Genomic DNA, 18,958 nt, shown 5'->3' with positions numbered 1-18,958 from the left:
TCAGGTGTAGACAGGTACTAGGGCAGGGAAATCAGGTATAGACAGGTGCTAGGGCAGGGAAGACAGGTATAGACAGGTGCTAGGGAAGGGAAATCAGGTATAGACAGGTGCTAGGGCAGGGAAATCAGGTGTAGACAGGTGCTAGGGCAGGGATTGCTAGGGCAGTTTATTTCCTCTCTGCAGTCTGGGTGATGATAGGAGTGTTTATTTCCTCTCTACAGTCTGGGTGATGATAGGAGTGTTTATCTCCCCTCTGCAGTCTGGGTGATGATAGGAGTGTTTATTTCCTCTCTATAGTCTGGGTGATGATAGGAGTGTTTATCTCCCCTCTGCAGTCTGGGTGATGATAGGAGTGTTCATTTCCTCTCTACAGTCTGGGTGATGATAGGAGTGTTTATTTCCTCTCTATAGTCTAGGTGATGATAGGAGTGTTTATCTCCCCTCTGCAGTCTGGGTGATGATAGGAGTGTTTATTTCCTCTCTGCAGTCTGGGTGATGGTAGGAGTGTTTATTTCCTCTCTGCAGTCTGGGTGATGATAGGAGTGTTTATTTCCTCTCTACAGTCTGGGTGATGATAGGAGTGTTTATATCCCCTCTGCAGTCTGGGTGATGATAGGAGTGTTTATTTCCTCTCTACAGTCTGGGTGATGATAGGAGTGTGTATTTCCTCTCTACAGTCTGGGTGATGATAGGAGTGTTTATTTCCTCTCTGCAGTCTGGGTGATGATGGGAGTGTTTATTTCCTCTCTACAGTCTGGGTGATGATAGGAGTGTGTATTTCCTCTCTACAGTCTGGGTGATGATAGGAGTGTTTATTTCCTCTCTGCAGTCTGGGTGATGGTAGGAGTGTTTATTTCCTCTCTGCAGTCTGGGTGATGATAGGAGTGTTTATTTCCTCTCTGCAGTCTGGGTGATGATAGGAGTGTTTATTTCCTCTCTGCAGTCTGGGTGATGATAGGAGTGTTTATTTCCTCTCTGCAGTCTGGGTGATGGTAGGAGTGTTTATTTCCTCTCTACAGTCTGGGTGATGATAGGAGTGTTTATTTCCTCTCTGCAGTCTGGGTGATGGTAGGAGTGTTTATTTCCTCTCTGCAATCTGGGTGATGATAGGAGTGTTTATTTCCTCTCTGCAGTCTGGGTGATGATAGGAGTGTTTATTTCCTCTCTGCAGTCTGGGTGATGATAGGAGTGTTTATTTCCTCTCTGCAGTCTGGGTGATGGTAGGAATGTGTGTCCACCAGCTTGTCTCCTTCCAGCTCCAAGTCCACACCATCAGGTGTAGACAGGGAAGACAGTTGTAGACAGGTGAAGACAGGGAAGACAGGTGAAGACAGGTGAAGACAGGTGAAGACAGGGAAGACAGGTGAAGACAGGTGAAGACAGGGAAGACAGGTGAAGACAGGTGAAGACAGGCAAGACAGGAAAGACAGTTGTAGACAGGTGAAGACAGGTGAAGACAGGGAAGACAGGAAAGACAGTTGTAGACAGGTGAAGACAGTTGTAGACAGGTGAAGACAGGGAAGACAGGAAAGACAGTTGTAAACAGGTGAAGACAGGTGAAGACAGGGAAGACAGGAAAGACAGTTGTAGACAGGTGAAGACAGTTGTAGACAGTTGAAGACAGGGAAGACAGTTGTAAACAGGTGAAGACAGGTGAAGACAGGGAAGACAGGAAAGACAGTTGTAGACAGGTGAAGACAGTTGTAGACAGTTGAAGACAGGGAAGACAGGTGAAGACAGGTGAAGACAGTTGTAGACAGGGAAGACAGGAAAGACAGAAAAGACAGTTGTAGACAGGTGAAGACAGTTGTAGACAGTTGAAGACAGGGAAGACAGGTGAAGACAGGTGAAGACAGTTGTAGACAGGGAAGACAGGAAAGACAGTTGTAGACAGGTGAAGACAGGGAAGACAGTTGTAGACAGGTTCTAGGGCAGGGAAATCAGGCGTAGACAGGTGCTAAGACAGGGAAATCAGTTGTAGACAGGTGCTAAGACAGGGAAATCAGGTGTAGACAGGTTCTAGGGCAGGGAAATCAGGCGTAGACAGGTGCTAGGGCAGGGAAATCAGGTGTAGACAGGTGCTAGGGCAGGGAAATCAGGTGTAGACAGGTGCTAGGGCAGGGAAGACAGTTGTAGACAGGTGAAGACAGTTGTAGACAGTTGAAGACAGGGAAGACATGTGAAGACAGTTGAAGACATGGAAGACAGTTGAAGACAGTTGAAGACAGTTGTAGACAGTTATAGACAGGTGAAGACAGTTGTAGACAGGTGAAGACAGTTGTAGACAGGTGAAGACAGTTGTAGACAGGTGAAGACAGTTGTAGACAGGTGAAGACAGTTGTAGACAGGTGAAGACGGGTGAAGACAGGTGAAGACAGTTGTAGACAGGTGAAGACAGTTGTAGACAGGTGAAGACAGTTGTAGACAGGTGAAGAGAGGTGAAGACAGGTGAAGACAGGTGAAGACAGTTGTAGACAGGTGAAGACAGTTGTAGACAGTTGTAGACAGGTGAAGACAGGTGAAGACAGTTGTAGACAGGTGCTGACTGTTGCTTGGGCAGGGAAATCAGGTGTAGACAGGTGCTAAGACAGGGAAATCAGTTGTAGACAGGTGCTAAGGCAGGGAAATCAGGTGTAGACAGGTGCTAAGACAGGGAAAACAGGTATAGCTATGGCAGGGAAATCAGGTGTAGACAGGTGCTAGGGCAGGGAAATCAGGTGTAGACAGGTGCTGACTGGTGCTAGGGCAGGGAAATCAGGTATAGACAGGTGCTAGGGCAGGGAAATCAGGTGTAGACAGGTGCTAGGGCAGGGAAATCAGGTATAGACAGGTGCTAGGGAAGGGAAATCAGTTATAGACAGGTGCTAGGGCAGGGAAATCAGGTGTAGACAGGTGCTAGGGCAGGGAAATCAGGTATAGACAGGTGCTACGACAGGGAATTCAGGTATAGACAGGTGCTAGGGAAGGGAAATCAGTTATAGACAGGTGCTAGGGCAGGGAAATCAAGTTTAGACAGGTGCTAGGGCAGGGAAATAAGGTGTAGACAGGTTCTAGGTCAGGGAAATCAGGTGTAGACAGGTGCTAGGGCAGGGAAATCAGGTATAGACCGGTGCTAAGACAGGGAGGACAGGTGGAGACAGGTGCTAGGGCAGGGAATTCAGGTATAGACAGGTGCTAGGGCAGGAAATCAGGTATAGACAGGTGCTAAGACAGGGAGGACAGGTGTAGACAGGTGCTAGGGCAGGGAAATCAGGTGTAGACAGGTGCTAGGGCAGGGAAATCAGGTATAGACAGGTGCTAGGGCAGGGAAATCAGGTAAAGACAGGTGCTAGGGCAGGGTATTCAGGTGTAGACAGGTTCTAGGTCAGGGAAATCAGGTATAGACCGGTGCTAAGACAAGGAGGACAGGTGTAGACAGGTGCTAGGGCAGGGAAATCAGGTGTAGACAGGTGCTAGGGCAGGGAAATCAGGTATAGACAGGTGCTAGGGCAGGGAAATCAGGTGTAGACAGGTGCTAGGGCAGGGAAATCAGGTATAGACAGGTGCTAGGGCAGGGAAATCAGGTGTAGACAGGTACTAGGGCAGGGAAATCAGGTATAGACAGGTGCTAGGGCAGGGAAGACAGGTATAGACAGGTGCTAGGGAAGGGAAATCAGGTATAGACAGGTGCTAGGGCAGGGAAATCAGGTGTAGACAGGTGCTAGGGCAGGGAAATCAGGTGTAGACAGGTGCTAGGGCAGGGGAATCAGGTATAGACAGGTGCTAGGGCAGGGAAATCAGGTGTAGACAGGTGCTAGGGCAGGGAAATCAGGTATAGACCGGTGCTAAGACAGGGAGGACAGGTGTAGACAGGTGCTAGGGCAGGGAAATCAGGTGTAGACAGGTGCTAGGGCAGGGAAATCAGGTATAGACAGGTGCTAGGGCAGGGAAGACAGGTATAGACAGGTGCTAGGGCAGGGAAATCAGGTATAGACAGGTGCTAGGGCAGGGAAATCAGGTGTAGACAGGTGCTAGGGCAGGGAAATCAGGTATAGACAGGTGCTAGGGCAGGGAAATCAGGTGTAGACAGGTGCTAGGGCAGGGAAATCAAATATAGACAGGTGCTAGGGCAGGGAAATCAGGTGTAGACAGGTGCTAGGGCAGGGAAATCAGGTATAGACAGGTGCTAGGGCAGGGAAGACAGGTATAGACAGGTGCTAGGGCAGGGAAATCAGGTATAGACAGGTGCTAGGGCAGGGAAATCAGGTGTAGACAGGTGCTAGGGCAGGGAAATCAGGTGTAGACAGGTTCTAGGGCAGGGAAATCAGGTGTAGACAGGTGCTAGGGCAGGGAAATCAGGTGTAGACAGGTGCTAGGGCAGGGAAATCAGGTATAGACAGGTGCTAGGGCAGGGAAATCAGGTGTAGACAGGTGCTAGGGCAGGGAAATCAGGTATAGACAGGTGCTAGGGCAGGGAAGACAGGTATAGACCGGTGCTAGGGCAGGGAAATCAGGTATAGACAGGTGCTAGGGCAGGGAAATCAGGCGTAGACAGCTGCTAGGGCAGGGTAATCAGGTATAGACAGGTGCTAGGGCAGGGAAGACAGGTATAGACAGGTGCTAGGGCAGGGAAATCAGGTATAGACAGGTGCTAGGGCAGGGAAATCAGGTGTAGACAGGTGCTAGGGCAGGGAAATCAGGTGTAGACAGGTGCTAGGGCAGGGAAATCAGGTGTAGACAGGTGCTAGGGCAGGGAAATCAGGTATAGACAGGTGCTAGGGCAGGAAAGACAGGTATAGACAGGTGCTAGGGCAGGGAAATCAGGTATAGACAGGTGCTAGGGCAGGGAAATCAGGTGTAGACAGGTGCTAGGGCAGGGAAATCAGGTGTAGACAGGTTCTAGGGCAGGGAAATCAGGTGTAGACAGGTGCTAGGGCAGGGAAATCAGGTGTAGACAGGTGCTAGGGCAGGGAAATCAGGTATAGACAGGTGCTAGGGCAGGGAAATCAGGTGTAGACAGGTGCTAGGGCAGGGAAATCAGGTATAGACAGGTGCTAGGGCAGGGAAGACAGGTATAGACCGGTGCTAGGGCAGGGAAATCAGGTATAGACAGGTGCTAGGGCAGGGAAATCAGGCGTAGACAGCTGCTAGGGCAGGGTAATCAGGTATAGACAGGTGCTAGGGCAGGGAAGACAGGTATAGACAGGTGCTAGGGCAGGGAAATCAGGTATAGACAGGTGCTAGGGCAGGGAAATCAGGTGTAGACAGGTGCTAGGGCAGGGAAATCAGGTGTAGACAGGTGCTAGGGCAGGGAAATCAGGTGTAGACAGGTGCTAGGGCAGGGAAATCAGGTATAGACAGGTGCTAGGGCAGGGAAATCAGGTGTAGACAGGTGCTAGGGCAGGGAAATCAGGTATAGACAGGTGCTAGGGCAGGGAAATCAGGTGTAGACAGCTGCTAGGGCAGGGTAATCAGGTATAGACAGGTGCTAGGGCAGGGAAGACAGGTATAGACAGGTGCTAGGGCAGGGAAATCAGGTATAGACAGGTGCTAGGGCAGGGAAATCAGGTGTAGACAGGTGCTAGGGCAGGGAAATCAGGTGTAGACAGGTGCTAGGGCAGGGAAATCAGGTGTAGACAGGTGCTAGGGCAGGGAAATCAGGTATAGACAGGTGCTAGGGCAGGGAAGACAGGTATAGACCGGTGCTAAGACAGGGAGGACAGGTGTAGACAGGTGCTAGGTTAGGGAATTCAGGTATAGACAGGTGCTAGGGCAGGAAAATCAGGTATAGACAGGTGCTAAGACAGGGAGGACAGGTGTAGACAGGTGCTAGGGCAGGGAAATCAGGTGTAGACAGGTGCTAGGGCAGGGAAATCAGGTATAGACAGGTGCTAGGGCAGGGAAATCAGGTATAGACAGGTGCTAAGACAGGGAGGACAGGTGTAGACAGGTTCTTGGTCAGGGAAATCAGGTGTAGACAGGTGCTAGGGCAGGGAAATCAGGTATAGACCGGTGCTAAGACAGGGAGGACAGGTGTAGACAGGTGCTAGGGCAGGGAAATCAGGTGTAGACAGGTGCTAGGGCAGGGAAATCAGGTATAGACAGGTGCTAGGGCAGGGAAATCAGGTGTAGACAGGTGCTAGGGCAGGGAAATCAGGTATAGACAGGTGCTAGGGCAGGGAAATCAGGTGTAGACAGCTGCTAGGGCAGGGTAATCAGGTATAGACAGGTGCTAGGGCAGGGAAGACAGGTATAGACAGGTGCTAGGGCAGGGAAATCAGGTATAGACAGGTGCTAGGGCAGGGAAATCAGGCGTAGACAGGTGCTAGGGCAGGGAAATCAGGTGTAGACAGGTGCTAGGGCAGGGAAATCAGGTGTAGACAGGTGCTAGGGCAGGGAAATCAGGTATAGACAGGTGCTAGGGCAGGGAAGAAAGGTATAGACAGGTGCTAGGGCAGGGAAATCAGGTATAGACAGGTGCTAGGGCAGGGAAATCAGGTGTAGACAGGTGCTAGGGCAGGGAAATCAGGTGTAGACAGGTTCTAGGGCAGGGAAATCAGGTGTAGACAGGTGCTAGGGCAGGGAAATCAGGTGTAGACAGGTGCTAGGGCAGGGAAATCAGGTATAGACAGGTGCTAGGGCAGGGAAGACAGGTATAGACCGGTGCTAAGACAGGGAGGACAGGTGTAGACAGGTGCTAGGTTAGGGAATTCAGGTATAGACAGGTGCTAGGGCAGGAAAATCAGGTATAGACAGGTGCTAAGACAGGGAGGACAGGTGTAGACAGGTGCTAGGGCAGGGAAATCAGGTGTAGACAGGTGCTAGGGAAGGGAAATCAGGTATAGACAGGTGCTAGGGCAGGGAAATCAGGTATAGACAGGTGCTAAGACAGGGAGGACAGGTGTAGACAGGTTCTAGGTCAGGGAAATCAGGTGTAGACAGGTGCTAGGGCAGGGAAATCAGGTATAGACCGGTGCTAAGAAAGGGAGGACAGGTGTAGACAGGTGCTAGGGCAAGGAAATCAGGTGTAGACAGGTGCTAGGGCAGGGAAATCAGGTATAGACAGGTGCTAGGGCAGGGAAATCAGGTGTAGACAGGTGCTAGGGCAGGGAAATCAGGTGTAGACAGCTGCTAGGGCAGGGTAATCAGGTATAGACAGGTGCTAGGGCAGGGAAGACAGGTATAGACAGGTGCTAGGGCAGGGAAATCAGGTATAGACAGGTGCTAGGGCAGGGAAATCAGGCGTAGACAGGTGCTAGGGCAGGGAAATCAGGTGTAGACAGGTGCTAGGGCAGGGAAATCAGGTGTAGACAGGTGCTAGGGCAGGGAAATCAGGTATAGACAGGTGCTAGGGCAGGGAAGAAAGGTATAGACAGGTGCTAGGGCAGGGAAATCAGGTATAGACAGGTGCTAGGGCAGGGAAATCAGGTGTAGACAGGTGCTAGGGCAGGGAAATCAGGTGTAGACAGGTTCTAGGGCAGGGAAATCAGGTGTAGACAGGTGCTAGGGCAGGGAAATCAGGTGTAGACAGGTGCTAGGGCAGGGAAATCAGGTATAGACAGGTGCTAGGGCAGGGAAATCAGGTATAGACAGGTGCTAGGGCAGGGAAGACAGGTATAGACCGGTGCTAAGACAGGGAGGACAGGTGTAGACAGGTGCTAGGTTAGGGAATTCAGGTATAGACAGGTGCTAGGGCAGGAAAATCAGGTATAGACAGGTGCTAAGACAGGGAGGACAGGTGTAGACAGGTGCTAGGGCAGGGAAATCAGGTGTAGACAGGTGCTAGGGCAGGGAAATCAGGTATAGACAGGTGCTAGGGCAGGGAAATCAGGTATAGACAGGTGCTAAGACAGGGAGGACAGGTGTAGACAGGTTCTAGGTCAGGGAAATCAGGTGTAGACAGGTGCTAGGGCAGGGAAATCAGGTATAGACAGGTGCTAGGGCAGGGAAATCAGGTGTAGACAGGTGCTAGGGCAGGGAAATCAGGTATAGACAGGTGCTAGGGCAGGGAAATCAGGTGTAGACAGCTGCTAGGGCAGGGTAATCAGGTATAGACAGGTGCTAGGGCAGGGAAGACAGGTATAGACAGGTGCTAGGGCAGGGAAATCAGGTATAGACAGGTGCTAGGGCAGGGAAATCAGGTGTAGACAGGTGCTAGGGCAGGGAAATCAGGTGTAGACAGGTGCTAGGGCAGGGAAATCAGGTGCAGACAGGTGCTAGGGCAGGGAAATCAGGTGTAGACAGGTGCTAGGGCAGGGAAATCAGGTATAGACAGGTGCTAGGGCAGGGAAATCAGGTGTAGACAGGTGCTAGGGCAGGGAAATCAGGTATAGACAGGTGCTAGGGCAGGGAAGACAGGTATAGACCGGTGCTAAGACAGGGAGGACAGGTGTAGACAGGTGCTAGGGCAGGGAATTCAGGTATAGACAGGTGCTAGGGCAGGAAAATCAGGTAGAGACAGGTGCTAAGACAGGGAGGACAGGTGTAGACAGGTGCTAGGGCAGGGAGGACAGGTGTAGACAGGTGCTAGGGCAGGGAAATCAGGTGTAGGCAGGTGCTAGGGCAGGGAAATCAGGTGTAGACAGGTGCTAGGGCAGGAAAATCAGGTACAGACAGGTGCTAAGACAGGGAGGACAGGTGTAGACAGGTGCTAGGGCAGGGAAATCAGGTGTAGACAGGTGCTAGGGCAGGGAAATCAGGTATAGACAGGTGCTAGGGCAGGGAAATCAGGTGTAGACAGGTGCTAGTGCAGGGAAATCAGGTATAGACAGGTGCTAGGGAAGGGAAATCAGTTATAGACAGGTGCTAGGGCAGGGAAATCAGGTGTAGACAGGTGCTAGGGCAGGGAAATCAGGTATAGACAGGTGCTAAGACAGGGAATTCAGGTATAGACAGGTGCTAGGGAAGGGAAATCAGTTATAGACAGGTGCTAGGGCAGGGAAATCAAGTTTAGACAGGTGCTAGGGCAGGGAAATCAGGTATAGATAGGTGCTAGGGCAGGGAAATCAGGTGTAGACAGGTGCTAGGGCAGGGAATTCAGGTATAGACAGGTGCTAGGGCAGGGAAATCAGGTATAGACAGGTGCTAGGGCAACGACGACAGGTGCTAGGGCAGGGAAGACAGGTATAGACAGGTGCTAGGGCAGGGAAGACAGGTGCACTGTGAGTGGTAATAAGGTGAGGACGACAGCTAGTGATCACAGAGGGTACCACCTTAGAACTGGACAGGTATGTTATGTCAAACTGCCTGTGTCCAGGTGTCCAGGTGTGTTGATGTGAGGATGTTATGTCAAAGGGGTCTCATTAAAACCGTTGTGTACATTTTACACTACATTTCTGCTTTGCGCCATTTCTGAAAAGTCTGAACACCTATAAAAATATTGAGATTGATAAACTTGGCTCATACCAAACGTACTCATTTTGCCCCGTTATAATTTAGACCTGTCAATAAAACTATGCCTCCAAAACACCCTCCATTCACCTTTTACGGTGACAATAACACCTTTTATTTTGCAGTATAATTTGGAACTATTGGCATTGTGCCACGGCTAAAAGAAAGAGCAATGGCGAGAACGTGATCACATTGCCTTAGAGGTGCGGACGGAATGTTGAGATATTGTGCAGTTACTTTCAAACCGAAAACGCATTCCGCCTATAACGAGTGCTTGTGCCGTGAATTCGGCAATATTGACTGTATATTTGAAACATTTTAAAACTAGTCTAAATGCTACAGCACACACTTCTATACAAAATACAGATTGATGTTCATCAATAGATTATTGGGTTTCCATGTCCTGCCTTGGTATAGGCTCTGCGAATAAATAGACAATGATGTTGCGCTCCTAATCGCACAGCAATACTGTAGCCTACTCATACGGTCAAATATTTTACATAAACTAGAAACAATATATTTACGGTGTTGGCAGAATATTTGAAACTTTAGCAGTAATTGATGCTGTGTCTGGTAAAGGATTGTACATGTCTGAACAAGAAAACAATGGAAAATGATCGTGGACCTGTCAGCAGAACATTTGAAATCAACAATGTTTTGCATCAACCTAAACGTGATTGACTGCCCACCAAATCTGAAACATTTTCTAGGACAGTCTATTAATAAAAATACAATAACAGTACCTGCAGTAAAACACATTGGTCTACTTCAATGTAAAAGGTTGACTGTAGGCCTGCGTTGTAAACCACGCACACCTATGGGATTTCAAACCATGGAATATATATAGCCTATATCTATTTAATAGGCTACTCACCCTGGTCTCAGAGCATTTTGTATTATACTGTACGTAAATCCGAGACACTCTCAAGTGTGTTACGTTTGGTATGGTTACATTAGACAGATGGTTATTTAAAGTAAAAACAAAAGGAAGGAAGTTGGTTGGTATGGCTTGATGGGTTGGTGTACAATGCAAACTACTAACAACCCAAAGGTTGCCATTTTGAAACTCATCACGGTCATCTTCAGAATTTTTATTAATTAGCAACTGTTCAACTACTTAGCATGTTAGCTAACGCGTCCCATAACCTTAACCCTTTAACTTAACCCCTAACGTTAGCCACCTAGCTAGAATTCGTTAACATATCATATGTTTTGAAAATGTGTAACATATTGTACGTTTTTCTCTTTCATAACATATTGTATGGTTTGCAAATTCGTAACATACAATACAAATTGTAAATTGAAACTTACCATAAGAAATGGGTGAGGGTCATCCACAAATGAATACATACCATAAGAAACGTAACATATCATACTAATTGGAGTGTCCTCGGATTTACGTACAGAATAATATGAAATGCTCTGAGACCAGGTTGGGCTACTAGATCCAATTTTATGACAGGCTCCTTCGGGAATATGAACCCATCACGGACAGAAAATGTGAGTAAAGTATTTGGCAGTGGTTCTGAAAATAAAATAAGAAAACGATTTCTATGTGTACATATTTTTGATTCTAAAAATAAAATTCACAAATGGAAAAATGGCTGAATTCTTGTAAAAATGTTCCTGTGTTTTTTATTTATCAGATGAGTTCATCTGACTCCTGATAAGAAAAATAGGGGCTTCATTGCCAAAATCTCAAACTATCCATTAGCATACCAGCACCAACCTAGTTGGTTGTTGAAACCAGTTGATTCCTCTAACCTCTCCTTTAACATTCCAGCACCAACCTAGTTGGTTGTTGAAACCAGTTGTTTCCTCTAACCTCTCCTTTAACATTCCAGCACCAACCTAGTTGGTTGTTGAAACCAGTTGTTTCCTCTAACCTCTCCTTTAACATTCCAGCACCAACCTAGTTGGTTGTTGAAACCAGTTGTTTCCTCTAACCTCTCCTTTAACATTCCAGCACCAACCTAGTTGGTTGTTGAAACCAGTTGTTTCCTCTAACCTCTCCTTTAACATTCCAGCACCAACCTAGTTGGTTGTTGAAACCAGCTGTTGCCTCTAACCTCTCCTTTAACATTCCAGCACCAACCTAGTTGGTTGTTGAAACCAGTTGTTTCCTCTAACCTCTCCTTTAACATTCCAGCACCAACCTAGTTGGTTGTTGAAACCAGCTGTTGCCTCTAACCTCTCCTTTAACATTCCAGCACCAACCTAGTTGGTTGTTGAAACCAGTTGTTTCCTCTAACCTCTCCTTTAACATTCCAGCACCAACCTAGTTGGTTGTTGAAACCAGTTGTTTCCTCTAACCTCTCCTTTAACATTCCAGCACCAACCTAGTTGGTTGTTGAAACCAGTTGTTTCCGGTAAATAACACTATAATACCTGTCATTAAGACACCTGGACACAGGTAAATAACACTATAATACCTGTCATTAAGACACCTGGACACAGGTAAATAACACTATAATACCTGTCATTAAGACACCTGGACACAGGTAAATAACACTATAATACCTGTCATTAAGACACCTGGACACAGGTAAATAACACTATAATACCTGTCATTAAGACACCTGGACACAGGTAAATAACACTATAATACCTGTCATTAAGACACCTGGACACAGGTAAATAACACTATAATACCTGTCATTAAGACACCTGGACACAGGTAAATAACACTATAATACCTGTCATTAAGACACCTGGACACAGGTAAATAACACTATAATACCTGTCATTAAGACACCTGGACACAGGTAAATAACACTATAATACCTGTCATTAAGACACCTGGACACAGGTAAATAACACTATAATACCTGTCATTAAGACACCTGGACACAGGTAAATAACACTATAATACCTGTCATTAAGACACCTGGACACAGGTAAATAACACTATAATACCTGTCATTAAGACACCTGGACACAGGTAAATAACACTATAATACCTGTCATTAAGACACCTGGACACAGGTAAATAACACTATAATACCTGTCATTAAGACACCTGGACACAGGTAAATAACACTATAATACCTGTCATTAAGACACCTGGACACAGGTAAATAACACTATAATACCTGTCATTAACCTTTTGGAATTACCCATCCCGGATCCGGGAGAATTGTCATCAACTACACTAAATAGCATAGCGCAACGGTCAAAAAAGATTACTAGAAAATATTTATATTCATGAAATCACAAGTGAAATATAGCGAAACCCAGCTTAGCCTTTTGTTAATCACCCTGTCATCTCATATTTTGAAATGATTCTTTACAGCCAAAGCAAGACAAGCGTTTGTGTAAGTTTATCGATAGCCTAGTATAGCATTATGTCCAGCTAGCAGCAGGAAGCTTGGTCACAAAAATCAGAAAAGCAATCAAACTAATTGTTTACTTGATGATCTTCAGATGTTTTCACTCACGAGACTCCCAGTTAAACTGCAAATGTTCCTTTTGTTCCATAAAGATCATTTTTATACCCAAAATACCTCAGTTTGTTGGTCACGTTATGTTGTGAAATCCACCGGAAATAGCGGTCACGACAATCCAAATTATATCCATAATATCGACAGAAACATGTCAAACGTTTTTTATAATCAATCCTCAAGGTGTTTTTCAAATATCTATTCGATAATATATCAACCGGGACAATTGGCTTTTCAGTTGGAGCGAGAGGAAAAATGACAACCTCTGTCTTTTACGCAAGAATCACTCTGAGAGCCCTCAGCTGGCCACTTATGCAATGTAGTCATTTACGCTCATTCTTCAACATAAAGGCGTGAAACTACGTCTGAAGGCTGTAGACACCTTAGGGAATACGTAGAAAAAGGAATCTGGTTGATATCCCTTTCAATGGCCAATAGGGATGCATAGGAACACAACGGTTTCAAAATAAGAGGCACTTCCTGATTGGATTTTCCTCAGGGTTTCGCCTGCAATATCAGTTCTGTTATACTCACAGACAATATTTTTACAGTTTTGGAAACTTTAGAGTGTTTTCTATCCTAAGATGTCAATTGTATGCATATTCTAGCATCTGGTCCTGAGAAATATAATACCTGTCATTAAGACACCTGGACACAGGCAGTGCTCTTTTCACAAGCCCAATGTGTGCCTACCCAGCATGCCGAGCAGGGGACTTGAGTGCTGCTTTATCCCCTTGTTTTATCTACTGTCGTGGAGTTGACTAAATATTTTCATAAAGAAGCTGATAAAACACACAGGTGGTAAATCAAGGTGCCTTAGAAAAGAGGAGGACCAAGAGGAAGAGAGGGAGTGTGGTGATGTAATGTCCACAACTAAAGAATCATTGTGGAATCTGAAAAGACACGTATTCTGAAAGCAGTATGATGTACTTACTACAGTACATGCTACCAGAAAGGAACGAGCAGGGTAGCTAGCTAAGTGTGTCATTGTAGCAAAGTATTTATAAACTAAAACTCTGAACTCTTAAAAGTTTCCTTCATTTTTTGTTCTATTATCTGTACAAAAGGACACCATTGACTTAGGTCTGGCATATTCCCTCTTTCAAGGAGCTTTCTGTTCAGATCGGGTTATTTTAAATAAAATCCTTTAGGCCTACATATGAAAAAACAACTAAAAAAACAACTCTACGTCTCTACATCTCTGCCCAGCCCGGCCCGAAGGGTGTTTAGCATCCCCAGTGGCTCTGTAAGAGCTGAGAGGGTTTTCTCTGTTGCTGACCTGCTCTCCAGGCACAATCACATGAGCCTGAAGCCACAGACTCTGGCCAAACTCATGTTTCTAAAAATGAATTTAAAAAAGGCACTGTAGACTAATGATTAATTTTAAGTAAGTCACAGCCTATATTATTCACAATTTATAGACTATAATGATTTAGTCTGTCTGTCTGTCTGTCTGCCTGTCTTTCTGTCGTTCTGTCTCTCTGTCTCTCTCTTCCTGTCTTTCTGTCTCTCTGTCTCTCTGTCTCTCTCTCTATCTCTCTCTCTCTGTCTCTCTGTCTCTCTCTCTCTGTCTCTCTCTGTCTCTGTCTCTCTGTCTCTCTCTGTCTCTGTCTCTCTGTCTCTTTGTCTCTCTGTCTGTCAGTGTTGATGGCCTGGACTGAGTCTGAGCCCGAGGTCTCTGGGCTGTGTTTGTGTGTGGGTGTGTTGGATCGAAGATAACCAGGTGTTCACATCACACTCAATCCGCTGAGAGATGGGGAGTCAGGGAGCAGGCTTTCATGTATGCCCTAGAGATACCCACTCCACAGTAAGAACCTTCCTCAGAGAAAACACACATACAGTAAGAATAGAATATGTTTCTCAACACTTCTACATTCATGTAGGCCGTAAGAATTTGTTCTTAACTGACTTGCCCAGTTAAATAAAGGTTACATTCTTTTTTAATTAAATGTGGATGCTACCATAATTATGGATAACAATGAAATGAATCAAGAATGGTGATGAGTGAGCTGGTTACAAAGATCATACCCCATAAAAAATGCTAACCTTCTCTGTTATCTGTAATGGTGAGAGGTTGGCATGTTTTGTTGTGGCCTCTGAAACATTCTCATTCACGATTATGCATGATTCATTCGTGATTATTCATGATTCATTCATGATTATTCATGATGCATTCATGATTTATTTTTTTCTTATCGACTTATCGACTAAACGGATTATTGGCCAAAACATAACCCAAAACACAGCCAAAAGCAACATGTTTGTAAAGTCATTGAGTCAATATGGGATCAAACACTAAACGTATTATTGGCCAAAACATAACCCAAAACACAGCCAAAAGCAACATGTTTGTAAAGTCATTGAGTCAATATGGGATCAAACACTAAATGTATTATTGGCCAAAACATAACCCAAAACACAGCCAAAAGCAACATGTTTGTAAAGTCATTGAGTCAATATGGGATCAAACACTAAACGTATTATTGGCCAAAACATAACCCAAAACACAGCCAAAAGCAACACGTTTGTAAACTCATTGAGTCAATATGGGATCAAACACTAAACGTATTATTGGCCAAAACATAACCCAAAACACAGCCAAAAGCAACATGTTTGTAAAGTCATTGAGTCAATATGGGATCAAACACTAAACGTATTATTGGCCAAAACATAACCCAAAACAAGGCCAAAAGCAACACGTTTGTAAACTCATTGAGTCAATATGGGATCAAACACTAAACGTATTATTGGCCAAAACATAACCCAAAACACAGCCAAAAGCAACACGTTTGTAAACTCATTGAGTCAATATGGGATCAAACACTAAACGTATTATTGGCCAAAACATAACCCAAAACAAGGCCAAAAGCAACACGTTTGTAAACTCATTGAGTCAATATGGAATCAAACACTAAACGTATTATTGGCCAAAACATAACCCACAACACAGCCAAAAGCAACACGTTTGTAAACTCATTGAGTCAATATGGGATCAAACACTAAACGTATTATTGGCCAAAACATAACCCAAAACACAGCCAAAAGCAACACGTTTGTAAACTCATTGAGTCAATATGGGATCAAATACTAAATGTATTATTGGCCAAAACATAACCCAAAACACAGCCAAAAGCAACATGTTTGTAAAGTCATTGAGTCAATATGGGATCAAACACTAAACGTATTATTGGCCAAAACATAACCCAAAACACAGCCAAAAGCAACACGTTTGTAAACTCATTGAGTCAATATGGGATCAAACACTAAACGTATTATTGGCCAAAACATAACCCAAAACACAGCCAAAAGCAACATGTTTGTAAAGTCATTGAGTCAATATGGGATCAAACACTAAACGTATTATTGGCCAAAATATAACCCAAAACAAGGCCAAAAGCAACACGTTTGTAAACTCATTGAGTCAATATGGGATCAAACACTAAACGTATTATTGGCCAAAACATAACCCAAAACACAGCCAAAAGCAACACGTTTGTAAACTCATTGAGTCAATATGGGATCAAACACTAAACGTATTATTGGCCAAAACATAACCCAAAACACAGCCAAAAGCAACATGTTTGTAAAGTCATTGAGTCAATATGGGATCAAACACTAAACGTATTATTGGCCAAAACATAACCCAAAACAAGGCCAAAAGCAACACGTTTGTAAACTCATTGAGTCAATATGGGATCAAACACTAAACGTATTATTGGCCAAAACATAACCCAAAACACAGCCAAAAGCAACACGTTTGTAAACTCATTGAGTCAATATGGGATCAAACACTAAACGTATTATTGGCCAAAACATAACCCAAAACACAGCCAAAAGCAACATGTTTGTAAAGTCATTGAGTCAATATGGGATCAAACACTAAACGTATTATTGGCCAAAACATAACCCAAAACAAGGCCAAAAGCAACACGTTTGTAAACTCATTGAGTCAATATGGAATCAAACACTAAACGTATTATTGGCCAAAACATAACCCAAAACACAGCCAAAAGCAACACGTTTGTAAACTCATTGAGTCAATATGGGATCAAATACTAAACGTATTATTGGCCAAAACATAACCCAAAACACAGCCAAAAGCAACATGTTTGTAAAGTCATTGAGTCAATATGGGATCAAACACTAAACGTATTATTGGCCAAAACATAACCCAAAACAAGGCCAAAAGCAACACGTTTGTAAAGTCATTGAGTCAATATGGGATCAAACACTAAACGTTGGACGACTTTGATAGACTATTGAATTTGTCCAAGTATTTATGCCTTCTCTGCATTAGGTGGGACTAGATAAAGTACTTTGATTTATAAACGGTGAATCAGATATGAATGATAAAACCCTCAAATGAAAGGTGACACTCTGTTCTGTCGCCTCAAAAATGTGATCTAAAATCAACAATTCTGGAGTATAGAGCCAAAGAAAAAACAATTGCTTCACTGTCAACATACAGAACCAGTCAAAAGTGTGGACATACTCATTCCAGGGTTTTTGTTCGTTTTTACTATTTTCTACATTGTAGACTTTTTAATTTTTTTTGTAATGTTTTAATTGAACCTTTCTTTAATTAATAATAGAGAAGACATCAAAACCATGAAATAACACATTGGATCATGTAGTAACCAAAAAAGTGTTAAACAAATCAAAATATTATTATATATTTATATTTAGGTTCTTCAAAGTAGCCACCCTTTGTCTTGATGACAGCTTTGCACAATCTTGGCATTCTCTCAACCAGCTTCATGAGGTAGTCACCTGGAATGCCTCAACCAACAGTCTTGAAGGAGTTCCCACTGGTACTGTCTATATGTAGGGAGTTATATATATTTTTCCTTCACCCTGTCCATAATTTCTTTGCCTACTCTTCTCCCTCAACACCCCCCCCCCCCCCCCCCCCCCCCCCCTCCACCCACACCCACTGTCACGCCCTGGCCTTAGTTATCTTTGTTTTCTTTATTATTTTGGTTAGGTCAGGGTGTTTTGTCTGGTCTAGGGGTTTTGTATGTTAATGGGGCTGTTTCCTTTCTAGATAGTTTTGTATGTTTATATGGCTGGGGCCCTGTCTAGGTAAATTGTATGTCTATGGTTGCCTAGATTGGTTCTCAATTAGAGGCAGCTGTCTATCGTTGTCTCTGATTGGGAACCATATTTAGGCAGCCATATTCTTTGGGTATTTTGTGGGTGATTGTTTCCTGTGTCAGTGTTTGTGCCACACGGGACTGTTTTCGGATTTTCACGTTTCTTGTTTTGTTGTTGTGTTCATGTTGAGTTTTCCTATTAAAACCATGGACACCGACCATGCTGCGTATTGGTATGATCCTTGTTTCACCTCTTCAGAGGGAGAGGAAGAAATCTGCCGTGACACACGCAAACAACACACAAACAAACACGCCCCCCACTACACTAAACCCGATCCCCACTACACTAATCACGCCCCCCACTACACTAAACCCAATCCCCACTCACCTATGAAGGAGGTTTCTCCCAGATACCCTCGTCGTTTGAGGACCACGTCCAGGAACGTGTCCTGCTCGTCCACAACGTAGTGCTCTCTATCCAGAGAGATCCAGGACCAGTCCAGACGGAACTGCTGCTCCTTCAGCTTGTTTCCACCTGGACACAATACACAGCAACACAGAGGTATAGGCATTACAATACACATTACAGTCTTTCTCAATTGCTAAAACACTAAAACCCATTGGCTGAACAAAGTTCTCAGTTGCCTGGACTCATTTAGCTAATTATGCAGTCTGTTGTCAATACCTTAAACCATTTCACATGATAAAACACAATTTCCAGATCTTTTCAGCAAAACTCTAAACACATTCTCATTCTCAAAACACATTCTGCACTCTAATACACATGTCATCCATACTGGTAAACACAAGTGGCAACAATCAAATACAAATAGAGAAGACATGTCATTGATTGAACACAACCACTCAAAATGGATTTAACCTGTTTCAAATGATGCGACACAACCAATATAAGCCAGTTCAGAGAGCAAACAGGTTGTTGAAGGTGGGAAGGAGAAAGTCTGAGAATGGATACTGTAGTACAGTGCATTGTCGGCTGTATACTGTACAATGGATGAATTGTATGGCCCTGAACATTGTGCTTTCCATTTATTAACA

General features: G+C 44.6%; 2 protein-coding genes across 2 annotated transcripts in view; both read right to left on the bottom strand.

Moving 5' to 3' along the window:
- Positions 1–18,958, bottom strand: part of LOC139388601 (regulatory factor X-associated protein) — a 1,150,577-nt gene that overhangs the window by 120,418 nt on the left and 1,011,201 nt on the right. The window lies entirely within an intron of this gene.
- LOC139388240 (FRAS1 related extracellular matrix 2a) overlaps positions 1–18,958 on the bottom strand; it is a 243,105-nt gene that overhangs the window by 142,448 nt on the left and 81,699 nt on the right. Inside the window, exon 6 of the mRNA XM_071134789.1 lies at positions 18,291–18,437. Coding sequence (XP_070990890.1) covers positions 18,291–18,437 — 147 coding nt within the window. The remainder of the gene's footprint in view (positions 1–18,290; positions 18,438–18,958) is intronic.

This window comes from Oncorhynchus clarkii, chromosome 29, assembly GCF_045791955.1.
Source record: "Oncorhynchus clarkii lewisi isolate Uvic-CL-2024 chromosome 29, UVic_Ocla_1.0, whole genome shotgun sequence".
In the NCBI taxonomy this organism is placed as follows: Eukaryota; Metazoa; Chordata; class Actinopteri; order Salmoniformes; family Salmonidae; genus Oncorhynchus; species Oncorhynchus clarkii.
Note: the sequence above shows the minus strand (reverse complement) of the source record. Positions and strands in the feature narration are given on the sequence as shown.